The following is a 19,642-nucleotide window of genomic DNA, read 5'->3' as shown; positions in this document are numbered from 1 at the left end:
ATGGCGGTTATATACCCGGTATGTGCGTGGCGTTTCTCACGTTGTTGTATAAGCAGGTGAACTATGACACACCAAAAAAAAAAAAAGCATAACGACGTATATTTCGCCTGGAAATGCAACCCATGCATTCTTATTTTTTCTGCTTCGGTTCTTGGAAATCTACATAAAGATCTCATGTGTGACCTCGAAGAGTCACATAATCAGAGTTGTAAAGTCAGGCAGAGTCTTGAGTAACGAAAGCTGAAGTCCTGAGTAAGCGCTCTCTGAAGGAGCAGGTCACGTTTTGTTCCCACAGTCGGATGAGAAGCACTTTCATCTCAGCGTTTTTCAGTTCCTTTCTCGATCAGGTGCCCGAAGCCACAGACTGCAGATCCATCGCGTCGCTTCCTGACTTCTGACAGACATCGAGGAGCGTTGGTTGTCAAACTGGGTTACCCTACATATCCTTATCGAGTCCTGAGCTGTTTATCTGTTTATTGGCTGATACGAGCTCTGATTGTAAAACAGATCCAGTAACTGTAAAAAAAACATGACGCAACACTCGAGCTCGGTCTGAAATTACAAGTGCAATATGTAAGAATTTTAGTTGACAACATAAAAAAATGTTTTAACGTCAGGAGGTTGTGTAGAGATGTTTAGCATGCTAGCCAGCTAGCATCGTCCCATCCTCTTCCAAAGCTCCTGTGCTAGCCGTGTAAACACCAACACTCCCCTGGTGCGCCGAGCTTCCAGTCCAGACCACTAGATGCACAGCTAACTGAGGTAACATGGACATTTTTTTACATATTGCTCCTTTAACTCTCTCTGAAATGTGCATTAAGACAAAAAAAAAAAAAAAAAACAGAAAAGAAAACTACTGAAATTCACTGCTCGATCTGTTTGTCCACTAACTTTGCATTGACCCTTGAGCAAGGCTCCAGACTGAGCAACAGACAATCCTATTATATTTAAAACAAGTTTATATAAAATATATTTAAGACTCAGAGGGTTTCTTTTGTGTCAATAAAAAAAAAAACACTGCCGCAAAGGGGGAGGAAGTGGACACATTGGGTTTTTGTGGAAGTGGGGCTTTGAGGATCTTTCTTTGGTTGTTTAGGTTTAAACACGAGTAGCGAGATTGGTTCAGGTTACGCTCAGCCAATCAGGCAGAGCAGCACGGGCCTGGGCTTCATAATAATCTGGAGGTGGATCATTAGAAATTAGCTTAAACTAGCACTTCATGACATTGACTCATTAGGCTTTCAGATTTTTTGTACATTTTAAAGCCATATCTAGTTTTTTATTTGACTTATTTTTTTTTTTTTTTACATTTTTGTGTGAACTTTGCCTTTAATGTGCTCTCTTAAACTAAGTAAGGTTATTTTCTTAGAGTGAGCGAACTCAATCAATTATCTGTAATAGATAACCTGAGCAGTGTTCGAGCTCTAACACCTGACTCTCTATCAGCGTCGTATCAGTTTAAAGTTACTTCTGATATCAACTCTGACGTTACAGTCGGAGGTTTTTCCTGGAAGTTTTCTTCTTCAACAAAACAAGTTAAACACAATCAAAGCTTCGACACGAGACTCTGACTATAATGTTGATTTATTTATTGGAAACCTGCCTCTCTGTTCAGCTCATTACCTCAGGAGATACTAGAGATCGTTCACATAAAGAGGCAGATATCTCCACTGTGTTCACTTATCTTGAGTTGCAGTTACTCACTGTAGACATTGGACTTTCACTGCAGTCAGTGGCCTTTTCCCTCTCGTGTATGTACTGTAGTTCTTCAAGTATGAGGAGGAGCCTGTTTTTATTTAGATGTGATGAACCTCCGCCTGACACTCATTAATCCTGTAGTCATAAAAAACATCTCAAGTGAAGGACAGATTTCAGTTCGGATTGTTTAAAGTTATTTTATTTGTCTCTTTTGTCACAGAAAACCTCCATCTCCAGGCTAAATGTAATGTTTTTTATTGCTGTTGTAAAAGGGTAATTAACACGTATTAGGCATTAATCACTTCTTTATTGGCCACGTGTGCTGATTGTAACGTGAGATGAAACACTAGACCTTCCCGTCTCTCTCGGTTGTCTGTACGAGCGTGTAGGACTGTGGATTTCTTCTTGAAGGACTCGGGTCGGATTTCCCGCTACAGTCCAAAGAATGTGACTTTATGTACGCTCTCCAGCAACAGTAGCTTAACGTTAGCTAACGTTAGCTAACAAACACCAACGACTGGCTCGCAGCACAACACAGAAGTTTCACAGAAGAAACTTTAAACCTTTATAATGAACAAAATGAACCCGACTTTCCGTCAGCATGGGGGTGAAGAGATAATAACTTTTGACTTTTTTATTTTTGGGTGAACTGTTCCTTTAAATTGTGAGCTAGCTTTAACATACCATTTGACTCAAAAAGGTACTATTGTGTATTCATTCACGGCCCCACTGCTTAGCGTTGGTATTTGGTGTTATGCAAAAGCTCTTAAAGTCGTACTAGCTCCTGATATGACCGTCACAAAACACTCTTGGTTTCAAATAAGCAATTAAATAAATATACATTAAGTGTTTTAAATGCTAAAATGACCACAAAGTGCAGTCACAGCTCTCTAACGTGCCCACTACACGCAAAAACCAGGTCACGCTTTGTCCTTTGTCCAGATCATCCAGCTCAGCTTAAAGTCACTCAGTTTAACAACGGCTGCCTGAAAGAAAGAAAGAAAGAAAGAAAGAAAAAAAGAAAGAAATGGATTCTGGGAGGAAATTAGCTGCTAACTCTGCTGTGGTATGTGACGACACACCCACACTCACACACACACACACACACGAAACAGACGGGCGATTGTGAAGGTTTTCTTTATTTAAGAGACCTCATGCAATACAAGCAGAACCAACGTCCTCATATTCAGTGGAGTGCGATTATGACATAAAACGGATGATTTCTTAATGATTTAATGCTTCAGCTACAACTATATATATATATGTGTATATATATATATAAAACACTGATATATATACTGTATATACAGAGAGATATATGTCAGATTCAAGCAGTATGATACAGATGAAATGCAGTGATTGAACTTTATACACAAATTTAAAAAAATCTTTCAGAAATTTGACACAAATGTTAACACTATTCAAAAACGTAAAAAAAACAGCATGGCAACAGTATACACAATCTTTTTTTTTTTTTTGCATTTTACCAATTATATATGTATGTAAGTTTATATTGACTGACAGCTAATGTTATTTACATTAAAAATACAAGAGTTATGGCCATGTGTGAGACTTCCTGAATCAGCAGACGGGCCGTTTCAGAGAGCCGCTGTGGTGAAGCAAATTAAGCTCCGCTGCCTCCGAGTCTGCGGCGCTGCACACCTGCAGACATCCTGACTCAGCCACCAGACTTCACGGGAATGTGCAGCTAAGAAAGCGGCCCTCTGTTCTCCGACATCTGCTGTGGCTACTTGTGTTTCCAACCTAAATATTTCTTCGTCCCACCATTACCAAAATCTTGGCTAGACCCTGGCTAGATTTCTTTTGGCGGGCGGGGTGCGGCTGGTTACCGACTTGATGCAGCCACATGTGTGCGTTCAACAGCTGTCGAGGCTAATTTACGGTAAGGCGAGAGAAATCAACTGAAGGTCAGAGGTGGACAGGAGCTGGTTGCAGCTACGTTAACGACTTTATCTGGTGTTGATCTTAAAGGCGAGATTGTGTAATTTCTGAAATATGAAAATTACAAATGATTCCTCTTAAAAATGAAAAGCTGAAGTAATAAAACTCAGTTCAATGCACTCGGGGGGTTTTGCTGCTACAGCCTGACTGGGTCTGGTATGACCAGTAGCTTATGGTGGCTAACGTTAGCACACTTAACGTGTAAATATTCTCTGAAACTGACATTAATCAGCCAGTTTTTCTGCTTAATCCTGTAATAACCTCCGCCAAGGGAGTTGTGTTTTTCGCCCGTGTGTGCTTGTTGGTTTGTCAGCAGGATTACACAAAAACTACTGAGCGGATCCTCACGAAACTTGGATGGAGGACGGGTCTCGGTCCAGAATAGACCCCTTTAACTTTTGGTGCGGGACGGATCCAGGAGTTTTTTTTCTCACTTTCTTTAACATTGCGAGAAAGGTAGCTTCTCACCATTTTCATACCTGGACCTTGATGAAATATTACAGGCCTTGGCGGAGGTATGCGCTCTACTGAGTGCCATTCTAGTGGTGAATGTATCCACAGTTGAGAAAAAAGTGACACAGCTTCACTTTAAAGCGAAGCTCCTTTTAAAGTATCTGTGATTTTTTTATTTTTTAGGGCTGCCACTAACAATTATTATCATTGTCGATGATCTCCTGATTAATTTATTAGTCTATAAAATGGTGAAACATGTTCATTACATCCACAAATGTCCAAATGTATTAAGTTTACTATTACTATTCACTTGCTTTTGTTTTTATTGTCTTTTAACTGCAATGTAAAAATTCTCATGTCTCACTTTAAATGTAATTCTGTGCCTCTGTGAGAACGAGAACTTTTTTCTTTTACTTATAAAATCACTTCAAGGGATAAAGTAGCACGCAAAAAAAAAAAGCCCCAAACTCTCATGAGACACTTTTGAAAAACATTTTCTCGACTGGTTCTGTAAAGCTGTAAACCTCCGCTGAAGCTTACAGCAGTAAAACCCGATCACAGATCCAGTTGGCAGTCTGAAGCGTAAACTGAGATCAGATAAAATCTGCTGACTGGCTGACTCTTGAAGAACAAGGGGGTCATTTAGGGTGAAGTCTGGGTGTATTTGGATTTCTTCACTGGTACAGTTTTTCCAATCGAACATGAACATGTGGTGCTGAGTGATACAATATGTGCCTCTTTTTCTTTAAAAACCACAATCTCCCCAGAACAGACGAGGAGCCGATTAGTGATTCAATACAGGGGGGAGGAGGAGAAGGGGTCAGGACTTCAGCCTTGTGCAAAAATATTGATCAAATGCCTGATCACGCGTTAATGACAGACGTCAATCACTTAAAGTGCCTGTGTAACAACAATCACGATTGAAAAAAAATTACTCAAAGGAACATAAAGATTTAAAAAAAAAAAAAAGGTGACAGAATAACACTATTCATGTAAACTAGCAGGAAATAAAACAAATTTAAGTACAATCTCAGAGCGGGTTAGAAAGGTTCAGATAAAGTCGGGTGTATGAAAGCGTTAGTGAACCTACACGTCTACGGTCACCTGATGTAAAAATATATATATTTGGAATGTTTGGTTTCCCTCACTTCCTTTATGCCACTTTGGTAACTGAGAGCGTTATTGACGAGGGTGCATAGGACTTCCTTCTTATGGCACGACCACACAATACTGATGAAACGGTTATTACAAAAGACCAACCGTCCGCAGCTCCTGAATAAATACAGTTAATTGCATAACCCTTATAAAGAGACTAGATCCCAGTTTTGTGTTTGGTTAAATATAATCCTGTGAGCTGACAGGAGAAGGCTATCAGAGAACAGACACAGCTACAGCACCAGTGGGTCACTGAGAGGTGAGTGTCAGGAAAAAAAGGGGGCGTTTCTGTCTTTTCTGGAGCTTTTCCCGTTGTCAAACTGTGCTGCGCTGATTTGCGTTTCACCGAATTAGCAGAGCTTTGTTAGCCGTGCTTCTTCGATAAGGAGGATTTAGAGCCACTCCTTTAACACAAGAGTGCATCAGTTAGAGACGCACCTTCGAGCAGGAAGCCCTGTTGTGATGGAAATGCAGCGCTGGTCTGACGTGCTGAGTCGGACCGACTCGTGTGTGGAAAAGCCCCTCTGGCGTCTCAGCCGACAGCCGTCCCCCCCTGAATCCGAGCCTCAGTGCCTGCTTCCCTGTGAGATTTCTCCCTCGTTTTGCCTTTAAGTTAGCTGAAGCACCTTTGAAACATCTTTACAGCTAGATCCAGGCTGTTAGGAGGAGAATATTTTACAGCGCCTTTTCCCCTGATTTCTTGAACAGTACATGTGTGTTTCAAAGAGCGTGGACTCTCAGATAAGACGCCGACGCTCTCATCTGACTCCCAGACTGCGAGGAGAAAACCTGCCTCATCTAAACTGTTAGTTTTCTGTAACTGTTAGCTTTCTTCTGCTAATGAGTAATGCTTTGTTAATGGCTACGCATAGCGAGTTAAGTTACCTTCCTCTGGTTTGTGTTAGCATTAGCATTCTGCATGTTAGATGAATAAGAAGCAGGCGTAGGGTAAGGCGTGAGCAGTATGTACCCAGGACAGAGTCTCTTTAACGGGGTTAGACGGTGGTAGGAAGTGAGGGGATGTCCACCGTCTCCACCTTCTGCTCCGGCGAGCAGCAGAGGAAGAGGCGGCTTCCCAGGCTCTTGAAGGCGAAGCCAAAGTACATGATGTGACCCATGGCCACGAAGGAGACGGAGATGATGACCAGCAGGCCGAACGCCTCTGGGTTCGGGGCCAGAATCACCATGATGAAGTGCAGCAGGTCTAAGAGGTAATTCATGGAGTTCTGGACGCCGTTGATCACGCCTCGCTCCGACTCGATCACATTCTCCTGGATGAGCTGGGTCACTGTCAGGTCGAAGGACCACAGGCCTGCAGGACAGAGATCAACAGTCAGTCCGAATGCTATTTCTTAACAGCCGCAGTAAAACCACTTGAGAGGACAACAGTAGCTGTAGCAGCGATTATCAGGCAATAATACTGGAAGCAAAGGTTGCAAATATTGCTCTGACATCCTGCTGAGGTCATGTGTGAAATTCTGGTGACTTATGGAAAAGTTCAACCTATGGACCTTCTTATAACCGCCCGAGTCACCTTTAGGAAGTCATAATTCAGGAAGCGGTCTTTTATAATTTTATGAAAGGAAGAGAGACGTGCCAACAAAGTAAGGACACTCTAATTTCCTGTCAAATAACAATATCAAACCAATTTAGGCGATGTATCATTTACTTCCAATCAGTGATCATCTGAACTCTGGAGCTTCAACTCTGCTTCAGAGAAAGTGGAAACCAGCGACTTTCCAGCCGAGCATTCCCAAGTACGAATACTGACTGTGGCGGCCCACCATCGTCTAATCTGTCCCGCCGCAGTTTGTCATAACAGCATCAATCATGCTGTTGTTTCAGTGAAACATGTTTCACTCTGAGCCAGTTGGTCTCAAAGTGCAGTAGATTGTTGCATTTAACTTTTAAAATGTGCAAAGACATTGTGGGGAGAGCACGCCGCCGGACCTCCCTGAGAGGGTCCGAGGTTCACCCACCGTGGTCTGATGAAATCCTGACGGAAACACTGAAATACGACTAAATACAGACTTTGCTTATGTGCCACGTGAAAAGTGGAGTCGTGATTTATAATTCACATGATCCGCTGGTAAAAAAAACGGTGCCAGGCTGGATTGTCAGGAGACTTCGGCAGATAAAATAGCGAAGTGAAAGTTTCAAAGGAAAACAATCAAAACGCTGATGGTGGCATTATCCTACAGACATTGTGCAATCAACATTTGCATCGTAATGATAAGTAATATGATGGTATTAAGATAACTTACCAACTCTAGCAGCAATGACGCCAGCAAACAGCAGACTAACAGACATGTAGGACTGCAGAGGGGGCATCTCTTCAGCCGGTGCAGCAGTAGTAGTAGTGGCGTTCCCCATAAGGACGCCGGTGAGGCTGTGCTCGGCCTCGGGCAGCGCCTTCTCTCCGATCAGATGTGTGTAAAGGTCCTGGAAGGGCGAGACGCTGAGGTCGAAGGGGCTCCCGGGAGCAAAGACGGAGACGACGCACAGCATGAGACAGGACAGCTGGGCCACGCCTGAGATGAAGCCGGTGCGGATCAGGCCGCACTTCTTGCGGACCCAAGTGAAGGCGACGGTGCCGCAGATTCCCGACACGGCCGAGGCCCCCATCAGCAGGCTGAGGATGGAGCCGTTGAGGCCCTGCGTGTAGGCGTAGCCCGTGGTGATGCAGTCGAAGCCCAGCACCGTCATGTAGAGGAAAGCCAGGGACATGCCGGCGAAGAAGATGTTCTGGTTGTAGTAGGCCACCCAGCCGGCCTTCAAGGTGCGCAGAGGTTCGGTCGCCTGGTAGCAGCAGCCGCGCTGCTTCGGAGAGTCGGGTTTGGTGACGACTGTCGTTTCGTTCATGAGCGGCTGAGACGACTCCTCAGGACTCTGACCGTCCTCCACATCTGCGAAAGGGCAGAAACATGAAGTTTATCCTCAGACTCAGAACATCTGAATCTATAATCATACCAATCAAACACAAGGTTCTTGTTTCTACCTTTCTGGGGGCTGAGCTGTTTGAGCTCCTGCTGCGGCTCCTTCTGACCGGCTTTCGTGGCCAACGCCGGCGTCTTCTGGTAGACCTTCCACAGCAGTGCGTACTCCAGACACATGGAGCACAGGTTCCAGCCGGAGATGAAGCCGCAGCCAATGAAATGGGAGCCGAAGGACATAATCTGACCCACCAGCATGGGAGCCAGGATGTTGGTGAGCTGGTCAATAATCCGCACTGTGGCATTCATGTCTGTTTGATACAGAAGAGGAAGAAGATACAAATCAAGTTCCTGTTTTAGTAGATGTTAGTTTTATACTCATATGGCAGCAGGTGAGGGTTAGGTCACAAAGTTCATCAGGACTATTTTCCATTATGCAGCTGAAAACGAGAGTGAGTCAGCATCCAGGGTCCAAAGTCTGGCCCGCTGGACGGATCTGATAACGGAGTCACGTGAGGTCTACATTCGATGATAAGAAAGCTGCGGGTACTAAAACACTGACCTGCCAGCTTGCTGCTGTCCTGACCTGCCACCACCACCACCCAGTCCCTCTGGATGGTGATGGAGGTCGCCGTGCTCGCCAGGTTGGCGATGTTGGCGATGGTGATCACCAGGATGTAGCAGGTCGTCTAGGGAAGAAAAAATAAATAAAGTCAATCAATCACACAGCTGCAGCTGGTCTTTAATGCTGCTGCCAGAGTCCTCATTAACACCAGGAAAGTGGAGCACATGACACCAAGTAGCAAAGTGAAAAGTTTTATAAGGAGACTGGAAACTTAGAGCAAACGTATATTAATACGCCGGCTAAAATAGTCCCCAACAGATGCACCATTTTCTCCTGTTTGACTAACGTTTGCTAAAAATCTACAGTGACCAGCTGCTGTAGGAGATGACTGAGCCTGCGAATCTACACATTTGTCACTCGTTTTTGAAATTTCCCATCTTCAAGAGGCGCCACTTGTCTTTGGGCTGAGTGCCACGAAATATTTAGAGACTGACTAATCAATTTCGTATTTTCATGGGGAAAAAAAGACAGAAAAACAGCGTGCAAGTGCATGTATTTGGCGAGGGGTTTCAGGGTCCTCCCTCATCATTTTGGAGCATTAATATTATCATATTTATGCACAAAAAGTTGGAAAAGTAGCTAAAGAAATCATCAAAACCCAAAAAGCTGAATGATAAAACTTGCTGAATAGGTTCAGTGAGGACTAACTAGAATCATCAGATCTGGGAAAAGTCATGTAGTTAGTTTTAATGCTCTCTACACTGATTTTACATTCATTCTGCTGAACCTAAACCTTTCACTGGTTGGGAAAATCCTGGAAAACTACCAACCTCATCTTTTAAACATGGATATACTGTCAAAGACTTGCATCTTATATACATTATAGTGTCACTATTTCTTAAAAAAGGCCTTTAATTTTACTGCTATGATGTAAATTCAAGAAGAAACTCTGAGTATTGAAATCTTTTCCAACTGTGAAATGAGACTTCCTCAATATAAGCACAGATTTCACCTGATACCAACAACAGAAGTCTCACATGTGGTCTTATGCAAACAAGAGGAAACCCGACAACTCCCTGCTGAAAAAAAAAAATCAATGAAACTCTGTGAAAATTAACTGCTTAAGAGAAAACGCGTGACGGCTGATATGATACTGGACATGTGACCTCGACTTCTGCTGCAACAAAGAAGCAGCGGATGACAGGAAAACGAGCTAATGTGGCACATTTAATGCAAATACGGCTCGTTTGTTGATCTGTTTGCACACAGAAAACACAGCTGCTCCGATCAGAACAAGCCCGGCCACATTTCTCCCTCTCCGTCATGTGACAGGCCTTGAACAACCTGCTGACTACACAGCCTTCAGCAAGGAGACACTCAATCTCCTGTTTCCCCGACCTCCCTCCACCTACACACACAGTCCAACGCCGGCCAGCCCTCTAAACACTCTCACATGGTGAAATCCCCCCTCCACTTTCCCTGGAGAAGCTAAAGGCGTCCCACAAATGCAGAGAGTTCAACGCTGGAGACATCCAACCCCCTGTCAACAGAAAGGCTTTTGTGTTTCAACCTGACACCCTGACCGGTCTGGAAACCTGTCAGTCCTGCATGTCGGTCAGCGGCAGATTTAGGTCCACATCTTTGTGGTGAGGGAGCGCTTAGGGCTTCACCACATAACTCAACAAGTGTAAACAAGTCCGGAGCAAACCACAGTCACACAACTATTCCTGCAGACTTATAAGGACATGTTTGTGTGCGATTACCTCTCAGGTTTTGTTCATGAACCTGACTCAGCGTTCTTTGTTTTCTCGTGATTATAAAATATTATAACAAGCTCAGAAATTAATACAAAAATCAAATTAAAGGGTTATTTCTCAGAGGTTATTCCTCACAAAGAAATGCTTTATAAACTTGTTTTAGTGCTTTTCACACTGCATTCCCTGGATAACTCAAACTGACTGGCTACACCATCCACGCTGCACTTCTACCAGCCCCGAGTCAACAGTCTGCTGTAACTACGGCTTTGCGGTGTGGCCTTAAATAATATTTGCGACACTTGCTAACCCGGCTCTGGAGCAGGTTAGCGAGCCCTCGGCTAAAGTCGAGGTTAGCCCACTGAGGAATGTGCCAGTGAGAAAAACACTATTAGTGAGTCGTTAAGGTTTATAAGCATCAGCTTCAACTTTATAACGGCCATCCAAACACTGTTTAGAGATTAACTGCACATTATTAATTAACCATAAATACTTTACAATAAACAATTGCTTAATAAATGGTTCATAAAGTCATCATTTTATGTTTAGGCTCATTTTAATTTTGTATCTTAACTATTTATTCTGTTTAATGTATGTTTACTGTTTATATGAGTTATTATTGTTTCTGTCTTTTTTCTTTTGTTATTTCATTTCTTTAGTCTCTAAATACATTTTGTTTTCGTAATATCCCACGTTTTTCACTTTGAATTACACAAAGTTTGATTGATTTATGTCATTGTTTGTTAACAGTGAAATAACTATTAACTAAAGTTTAATTGATGGTGGTTATGTTTTCATCACGTCTGTTTGTTTGTTGGTTTGTCAGCAGGGTTAGAGACTTCAGAGGGGTCTCAGCCTATAATAGACCCCACGGACAAAGTTATTTAAAAAAATGTTTTGTTTCTAAACTGTCTTGTTACATGTGCTATGATTTAAATGAACAAAAACACTTACTTGCACCTGTATTTGTTTAAAAAAGTTAAAATTAGAATGTGTAACTGGGAAACACCAGTGACACCAGCGTAGAAAGTCAGACTGGAGTGTTTGTCAACATTTTTGTTGCATTTCAGGGAATAAAACATTGATCTTGATTAAATAAATCAGGCTTGTATCTATGTATGAGTACAAAAGAGTACTGTTGAGTGGCATCCTAGTTGTAAAGTGTTACCAATTATTGTAGTTTTTTTTAAAAAAAGAAGAAAGAAGTTGTGTGACCATTTCTGAGAATTTAAATAACAAGTAATCTGCTGTCGATTTAAGTGAGAGGCACAGTCAAAGGTCCATTCACTCATCATGTGAAAGCAGTTCAGCTGGTCATAAATATCACACTGACAGGCGTCCATATCAGCAAAAACTACGCAAGTCCCACTCCTGGAGTCAAAGTGCTGCACTTGAGGAAAAAACACGGCCACAAAAAAACTGTTTTTTCAGTGAAAATCCCCCCCATCAGATCCCGTCCAAACAAACGAGTGATCTTACCAGAATCCATCCATTGTAAAGCTCCACAAGCTGTTCTTTGAACTGGAAAACAACCATCAGGAGGATCCCGCACAGGATGACGCAACTGTTCTGGACGAGCAGCGAGGTCTGGGCCACTGTGGAAACACCACGAAGAACATTAGGGACAGAAATCTGATCAAAGACAAGAGATTTCTGTCTGACAGGCTGGTTCATTAGGGCGCTTTAACAAGATGGGTTGGACGGCGTCCCCCTGTCCTCCCCCCCCCCCACTCCGGCTCCATGACCTGATCCAACAGTGCCAAATTCCTCTACAAGGGGAAACACTGACAAAACCCCGTGTTATAAACAACCTGACGGACAGATATGCTTGATGTGGACCGCCTCACCTTTAAGTCTGGGGTTCCTGTCCACCCAGTCCCCAATGATGGCCCCCAGCAGCAGCACCGACCCGGCCACCACCAGCCCGTACACGGCCGTGAGCAGCAGGCTGTTCCCGTACAGCTCCACCAGGAACACGGCCACGGCGAAGTTCCACATCCGGTCACCCTGTTGGATTAAAATCTGATTATTACTCTGCCAGGATGACACTTTGATCCAAGTGTGGCTCTGGCTCAGGAGCCCATCTCTGACATGCAGTGTGTACAGTGATGGTGGCTGAGCTAAAAGAGGGGAAAGATGTCATCCTGTATTGTGATGACAGGTAATAACCACACATAAAGGCAACAATAACACATAAATACATGATGCTGTGTGCTTTGAAATAGCCTGTATGTCAGTGTGGCGGCGTGCTGGCTCTCTCACCCATGTTGACAGAGCATGGCCCATGTAGATGAGGAATTTAGCCGAGGTGAAGAAGTCTGTGATGGACTCTGCGGAGGGACAAACGCTCATGTTTACATCTCCATCAGCAGATATTAACGCCGATCATCGTGTAATGCAACGTGCAGTCACAGTAACCTACCGCAGCAGGTCTTCTTGGGTCCAGATGTATCCATTTTTAAAGCTGTCCAGGTGTCAAAACCGAACCGAGTGGATGTTGTTTTTGTTTTTCTGTCTCCTCTTTTGTACAAAACCGTTAAAGCAGGTCGACCTACAGCTGCATCACAGCGACGCGCAGACAAAAACCCTCAAAGAAAACAGATAAAAGAAACGTCTTCCTCCTCGTGTCTCCTCTCCAAACTTAGCTAACACTGTAGCTGAAGTCGGAAAGAAATGTTTTTATGAGCTAACGAGCCGGTGAGCGCTTTGAAAAACGGGACGAAGCCGGAGCTGCTCTCGGTCCGACGGTTAGCTGCGCTCTGCTGCTCCGTGTTTACGTCCCGCCTCCAATATACCCACGCGGTCACGTGACCCGCCGTTATTTACATTGTGTCAAAAACAAGTGCGGTCCTCCTCCTCCTCCCCCTGGCCCCGCCCCCCACCGCACCGCACCGCACCGCAGCTCACCGCAGCTCACCGCTCAAAATAAAAGAAAAGCCTGAAACATATCCGAGCAGAGAAAAGGTGTCATTGTTATCAGGAGGCTAAATCTACCTGTTTACCTGCTGACGGGCTCCATCAACACCTGGCTGCACCTGTACACAGTACACACCTGTACACAGTACACAGGGATGGTATTTATACTGCACCTGTACACAGTACACACCTGTACACAGTACACAGGGATGGTACTTATACTGCACCTGTACACAGTACACAGTGATGGTATTTATACTGCAGTGCTGGTATTTATACTGCACCTGTACACAGTACACACCTGTACACAGTGATGGTATTTATACTGCACCTGTACACAGGGATGGTATTTATACTGCACCTGTACACAGTACACAGGGATGGTATTTATACTGCACCTGTACACGGTGATAAATACTGCACCTGTACACAGTGATGGTATTTATACTGCACCTGTACACAGTACACAGTGATGATATTTATACTGCACCTGTACACGGTGATAAATACTGCACCTGTACACAGTGATGGTATTTATACTGCACCTGTACACAGGGATGGTATTTATACTGCACCTGTACACAGTACACAGTGATGGTATTTATACTGCACCTGTACACAGTGGTGGTATTTATACTACACCTGTACACGGTGATGGTATTTATACTGCACCTGTCACAGTACACAGTCATGGTATTCATACTGCACCTGTACACAGTACACAGTGATGGTATTTATACTGCACCTGTACACGGTGGTGGTATTTATACTGCACCTGTACACAGTACACAGGAATGGTATTTATACTGCACCTGTACACGGTGATAAATACTGTACACAGTACATGGTGATGGTATTTATACTGCACCTGTACACAGTGATGGTATTTATACTGCACCTGTACACGGTGGTGGTATTTATACTGCACCTGTACACGTTGGTGGTATTTATACTGCACCTGTACACAGTGATGGTATTTATACTGCACCTGTACACGTTGGTGGTATTTATACTGCACCTGTACACAGTGATGGTATTTATATTACACCTGTACACAGTGCTGGTATTTATACTTTATTAAAAAAAAGTACTAATAATACACTGTAAAATTCCTCCATTCAAAATCCTACTAAAAGTACATCAAATACAAAATGTTGTCAGTTAAGTTACCTGAATGAATAAAGTCTCTGATATTAAATGTACTTTAATAATAAGGTTTCAAAACTCATTAAGTTAATAGATTATTAATAAATACAATAAAACGTGCTACTTTGGCTCTGATGTACTTTATAAGCGGTATTTTGTATTATATCATGTCAGTGTTACCACTGATGTATTAATGTGTAAGTAGTACTTTACTGTAGCTGGAGGAGGAGCTAACTGTAGCTACTAACTGAAGTACAAGTAGTACAATCTACTTGAGTAAATACTTGTTTCATTAACTTTAGGAGAATATCGGTTGCATAAGTTCAGATTTACAATAAATCTGTGTCGCTAATTAAACTACAGTTAATGATCCAGAGTAATAAAACTTGTCCACCAGCTGTTTCAGGTGTTTCACAGCTCCTCGTCTGCCAGATCCAATAACATGCTTATCATTTAATTACATGCTGCTCTTTCTCTTTATATACAGTCTCCACCTGAGAGGTGCTTCAGATAATAAATAAAGAGCAAACATCAGCCGAGAGCAGAGAGGTTGTGCTCACAGTTAAACATTAACTGAACTCTTCTGTGCATCTGATGCAGCACAACACAAACTAAAGCTCAACGTCTGAAACCTTTTTTTATTTTCCTTCCCTTGACCTGTTTACCAAGAAGTCTGTTGCAACGGACAAAATGTGTACAAATCACACATTTGGATGACTTGCATTTGTTCATCTATGTCAACAGAGGAGAATCACAGCTGTAATTACAGGCTGCAGATGATCCACAAAGAGTAGTAAACACTGGGTCAGTGAGCACATGGCTCATCGAGGCACCGGGGACTATAAAAGGCTGTTATCGGCTGAGAGACCCTCAGTGTCTCGGCCTTTCTTCAGACCGACCGTGTGATGAGTAATATAACATGTATGTGGGTTAGTGTGCTGCATCTTATCTCAACCGTTTTAATAGTTTTCTCTATTGACTGATCCACTTTTCTATAATCCCTAAAATGTTTCTGAAAGCTGAAGTAAGACAATAAAAATGTGCTCCTGTCATCTGAACAACAAACATCCATCAGAACTTAGTCCAGATCCACCCAAAATGAGTGTGCTGGAGCAGAGCCTCTGGATTCTTCGTGAGAGATTTTCATTGCGGTCGTGTTGATCCACAAAACATTTGTTATTATATCCAGACCTGTTACAACACGCTCTGAAGTATGAGTTTGATTCACAGCCCATCACCAGTGTTTTAAAGCTGCATCTACAATTACTGACTACAACGGCTGGAGTCTGGAAATCTTGTGCTGCTGTTTTTACGCATTTAAATTTACATTTCAGCCTCAAAATGTTTATTTGTTGATGTAAAAATGAAACATTATTGTTGTTAAATGTGTCTGATTTAAATACACATTAACATGAATCCAAAAATATTATTAGTGAACATAAATTTGTAAACAAACAAACAAACAAACACAACTTTAATGATACCTTTGATTCCTTGTGCGTCATGTGGAGCTAACCTCCTTAGATGTTTTCCCCTTTTATTGCTTTTATAAATGACCAAAAACTACAATAAAGCTCTTTAATGTCAAGGTGAAAACAGATTTCTGCAAAGTGATGTCAATTAATTAAAAGTCTATAATGTAAAATAAGTGGGAAATGAAATGTAAAAATTGAAATGTGTTTTTAATGTCACTCAGACACCATAAAACCACAACCAATGATTTCACTCTCCAGTTTTGTACAGATTAAACACAGAAGCTATACTGCGTTCATTAATCACCTCTAGAGATGCTGGCAGGGGGATTTTGTAACCTCCGGACAGAGCCAGGCTAGCTGCTTCCCTTTGTTTCCATTCTTTATGCTAAGCTAAGCTAGTGACTGCTGACTTTTCGCAAAAACTATCTCTTGAGATTTGAGTTTCTTTTGTTGGAGTGGGGAGGTTTGTGACTGAAGTAGTTTTGTAACCTCCGGACAGAGCCATGCTAGCTGTGTCCCCTTGTTTCCAGTCTTTATGCTAAGCTAGGCTGATTAACTGCTGGCTGTAGCTTCATATTTGGTGTACAGACTTGAGGGTGGTATCAATCTTCTCGTCTAACTCTTAATAAGAAAGAGATTAATCTTATTTGTCAAAAAATAGCTTGAAGGAAAGTTAGCAAAAACTTTTCACGCCATCCAGTCACTATATTTAACATGTAGCACTATGATTGTAGATGGCTACTAATAAATCGTGTTATTTTTAGACATGTAGATGAAAATAAATACACAAAAGCACTATTTTCTGCCCAGGTCAACACTTAGGCCTACTGTGCTCTGTGCCATCTCATCGTATGAGGGAGCAGAAGTGACACTCACAAGTACCATAAGCACATATTTTGAGCCCAGTGATGACAATAGGCACTTCTTTCCCTTTGTGATCTATTCAAGGACCACACAGAGAGCTCTCAGCCGTTTGAAAGTCTGCACACACTGAGCTACAAACAGATTACCAGCCACACTATTAGTGGGCCGGTGTGTCAGCCGGTCGGGCTCAGGTACCTGTCATCAGTGGTCAGACGGCTGCTGTGTCATCCTGCGGCCATGTGACCTGCAGGTATGTCTGGGATCCCTTTACAGCCCGACAACAAGCAGTGTTTACGTCGGCTAAATTTGTACTTCCAGGATAAAAATACGAGTGTGACTTGCCTCCTGCGGCCGTAAGCCGTCTGACAGTCAGAAGCCACAGCTAAAGTCGGGATGGAGGTGGAGGCAAGGTGTGAAATCTCACCTGAGGGATCAGATTATTCATCTCTTTTTCATGCAGGGCTTCTGTTCTTCTTTGTGCTGAGCTCTTGTTGCAGCAGAGCTGAAAGGTATTATAGTACAGCTCAGCAATATTTGAGTTTTAACGAAGGCTGGGCTCTTGAGGTTCAGCCACCAAGCCCAACAATAGGACACCAGAAACAATGATTACGATTGTCTCCTCTTCCCATTTTAGGAACATAACGGTGCTGCGGTCGTATTGTTTCTGTGGGCATCGACTCTGCTTCTGAGAGAACGATAAACATCAAAGGTCACTGTCTGGCCACCTTTTCCAAAATGACAACCCTTGTTTCCAGGGAATGAAACAGTAAACAGTAAACAGCTGTTTCAGATCAATAGAACGTTGCAGCTGAGCGGGCGGCGGACCAACGTGAGACCTCAGACAGGTGTGTTTGTCCGTCACACTGCAGCTCTGAAAGGTTCTTGACCGACCGCCGGAGAAAGATCAACATTCGTTTCATCATCCTCTTCACCATCATTTATCTTTAGCGGTTGTTGACCGCTGACGGGACAATGAATCTCAGGGCAAGGTGGATAATGTCATGTGACTGGAAGGTTACTGGTTTGATTCCCACCATTTTGGACAAGACTCAGCAAATATTGGATATTCTGCTTTAATTTTCATCATTACCAGAAGGGTTAGGGTTCTGGTAAAAAAAACCAACATTATCAGTATCTGTAAAAAACTACATTCCCATCAGCCTCAGGTGTTTATGGCAACACTTTTAATGTGTGATGCTCGACATAAAATGAAGAGGCACGTTTTGGATTTATACTTTGGTAACTAGATAATGTCCTCCACACAACTCAACAAAAATATATAACAAAGGTCCAGTTGTTTTTAGACATTTTAATGCAGAAATGTTACACGTTATATCTTTAACGCAAAGATATAGTTTCAGAAGGAACAAGAGTTTCTAAAGCCAGGAGATAGTTAGCGTAGCTTAGCACAAAGAATGGAAACAAGGGGAAACAACTAGCCTGGCTTTGTCCGGAGGTTACAAAATCCACCTGCCAGCACCTCTAAAGTTCATAATTGATAATATGTTATATCTTGTTTTTTGAGTAAAGTAAAACAAATTGTGTTGTCCTTAAAGGTCAGAGAGTTCACCGTTAATCGTTTTGAAATGACTCAGCGATCTCTGCAGTCACTTCCATATTTTAAATTCCTACAGCCTCGTTACGACCACAAGAAGCTTCATTTCCTCTTTTCTCTCGTGAGCTGAGTCATATTTCCACCTTGTTGGAAAACAGCAACATGAGGACTAAATTCATTTGACTTGAACTGACAAGAAAAACCTGAATGTGTTGGTAGACAAGTAAAAGGAAAAGGAACTGAAATATCACAGGTGTGTTTGAATGTTTGTGATAAACTGACAGATAAAATGTTCTCCTCTTGCTCAAGATAAGCAAACTAAATCCTCTTGGACTTGCTGGAAAATGCATCGTCACAGAGATAAGAGCAGCCTGTTTTCTAAACAACTCATCAGTGCTAAAGTAGTTAAACAAGGTTTTGAATGCAGGACTTTTGTGTGTAATGGAGTATTTTCACAGTGTGGTATTAGTACTTTTATCTGAGTAAAGAATCTGAATACTTCTATCATTGCTTTCCCTGCAAAGTATCTCCTCGAGACATTAAACTGTGATATAAATATAAACTGCACGTTCTGCACGGCTCAACCTGAAACCGTGCACCGTCTTCTTTGGCATTGCCAGCACTCAGTGTTTGATGTTTCCAATTGTATTACTGACACTGCACCTTCAATCAATCAGTAAACTTGATCACTTTCATCACCGGTTTTTATACCATTACACTTTTTATTTTTGCACAGAAATACACACTTATTGCCTTTACATTCAGTAATTATATATGTGTCTCATGTACGTACATGTATAGATAGTATAAACACATGCACCTTATCCCTGCTGTCCATATTTTTATTCTACATCTGTGAGTGACAATAAACATTTTGAATCTATCCTATAGATTATCATATAAAAGAGTATATAAATACTGTTACAACAAGAAGGCCATAAAAAACTGTATGTGTTGCCTGTAAAGTGTGTAATTTCTGAATTCACAAATTGTGCCTTCTATTTATTTGTCTCTCCTCATTTTTGGTTGCCCTCAGTTGTTGTTTACATGATTAATATAAATAATGATAAAAAAAACTTACACCTACTATATATCTTAACTTTAACTTTCTGACGAGACTTTATCTTTTGCTTTAATGATGATTTAATCACACATTTACCATCAAC

At 42.3% G+C, this 19,642-nt stretch overlaps 1 protein-coding gene across 1 annotated transcript; it reads right to left on the bottom strand.

The window, feature by feature from the left end:
- Positions 1-2,819: 2,819 nt before the first annotated feature.
- On the bottom strand, positions 2,820-13,305 carry slc40a1 (solute carrier family 40 member 1). Its single transcript, XM_084362878.1, has 8 exons — positions 12,943-13,305; positions 12,783-12,850; positions 12,368-12,527; positions 12,000-12,115; positions 8,764-8,890; positions 8,267-8,512; positions 7,533-8,174; positions 2,820-6,580 (listed from the first exon to the last, which is right to left on the bottom strand). Exons 1-8 carry the CDS (start codon positions 12,974-12,976, stop codon positions 6,264-6,266), a joined length of 1,710 nt encoding a protein of 569 aa, XP_084219004.1. The 5' UTR covers positions 12,977-13,305; the 3' UTR covers positions 2,820-6,263.
- Between the last annotated feature and the right edge of the window lie 6,337 nt (positions 13,306-19,642).

This window comes from Pagrus pagrus, assembly GCF_965226575.1.
Source record: "Pagrus pagrus genome assembly, chromosome: 9".
NCBI lineage: Eukaryota > Metazoa > Chordata > Actinopteri > Spariformes > Sparidae > Pagrus > Pagrus pagrus.
Note: the sequence above shows the minus strand (reverse complement) of the source record. Positions and strands in the feature narration are given on the sequence as shown.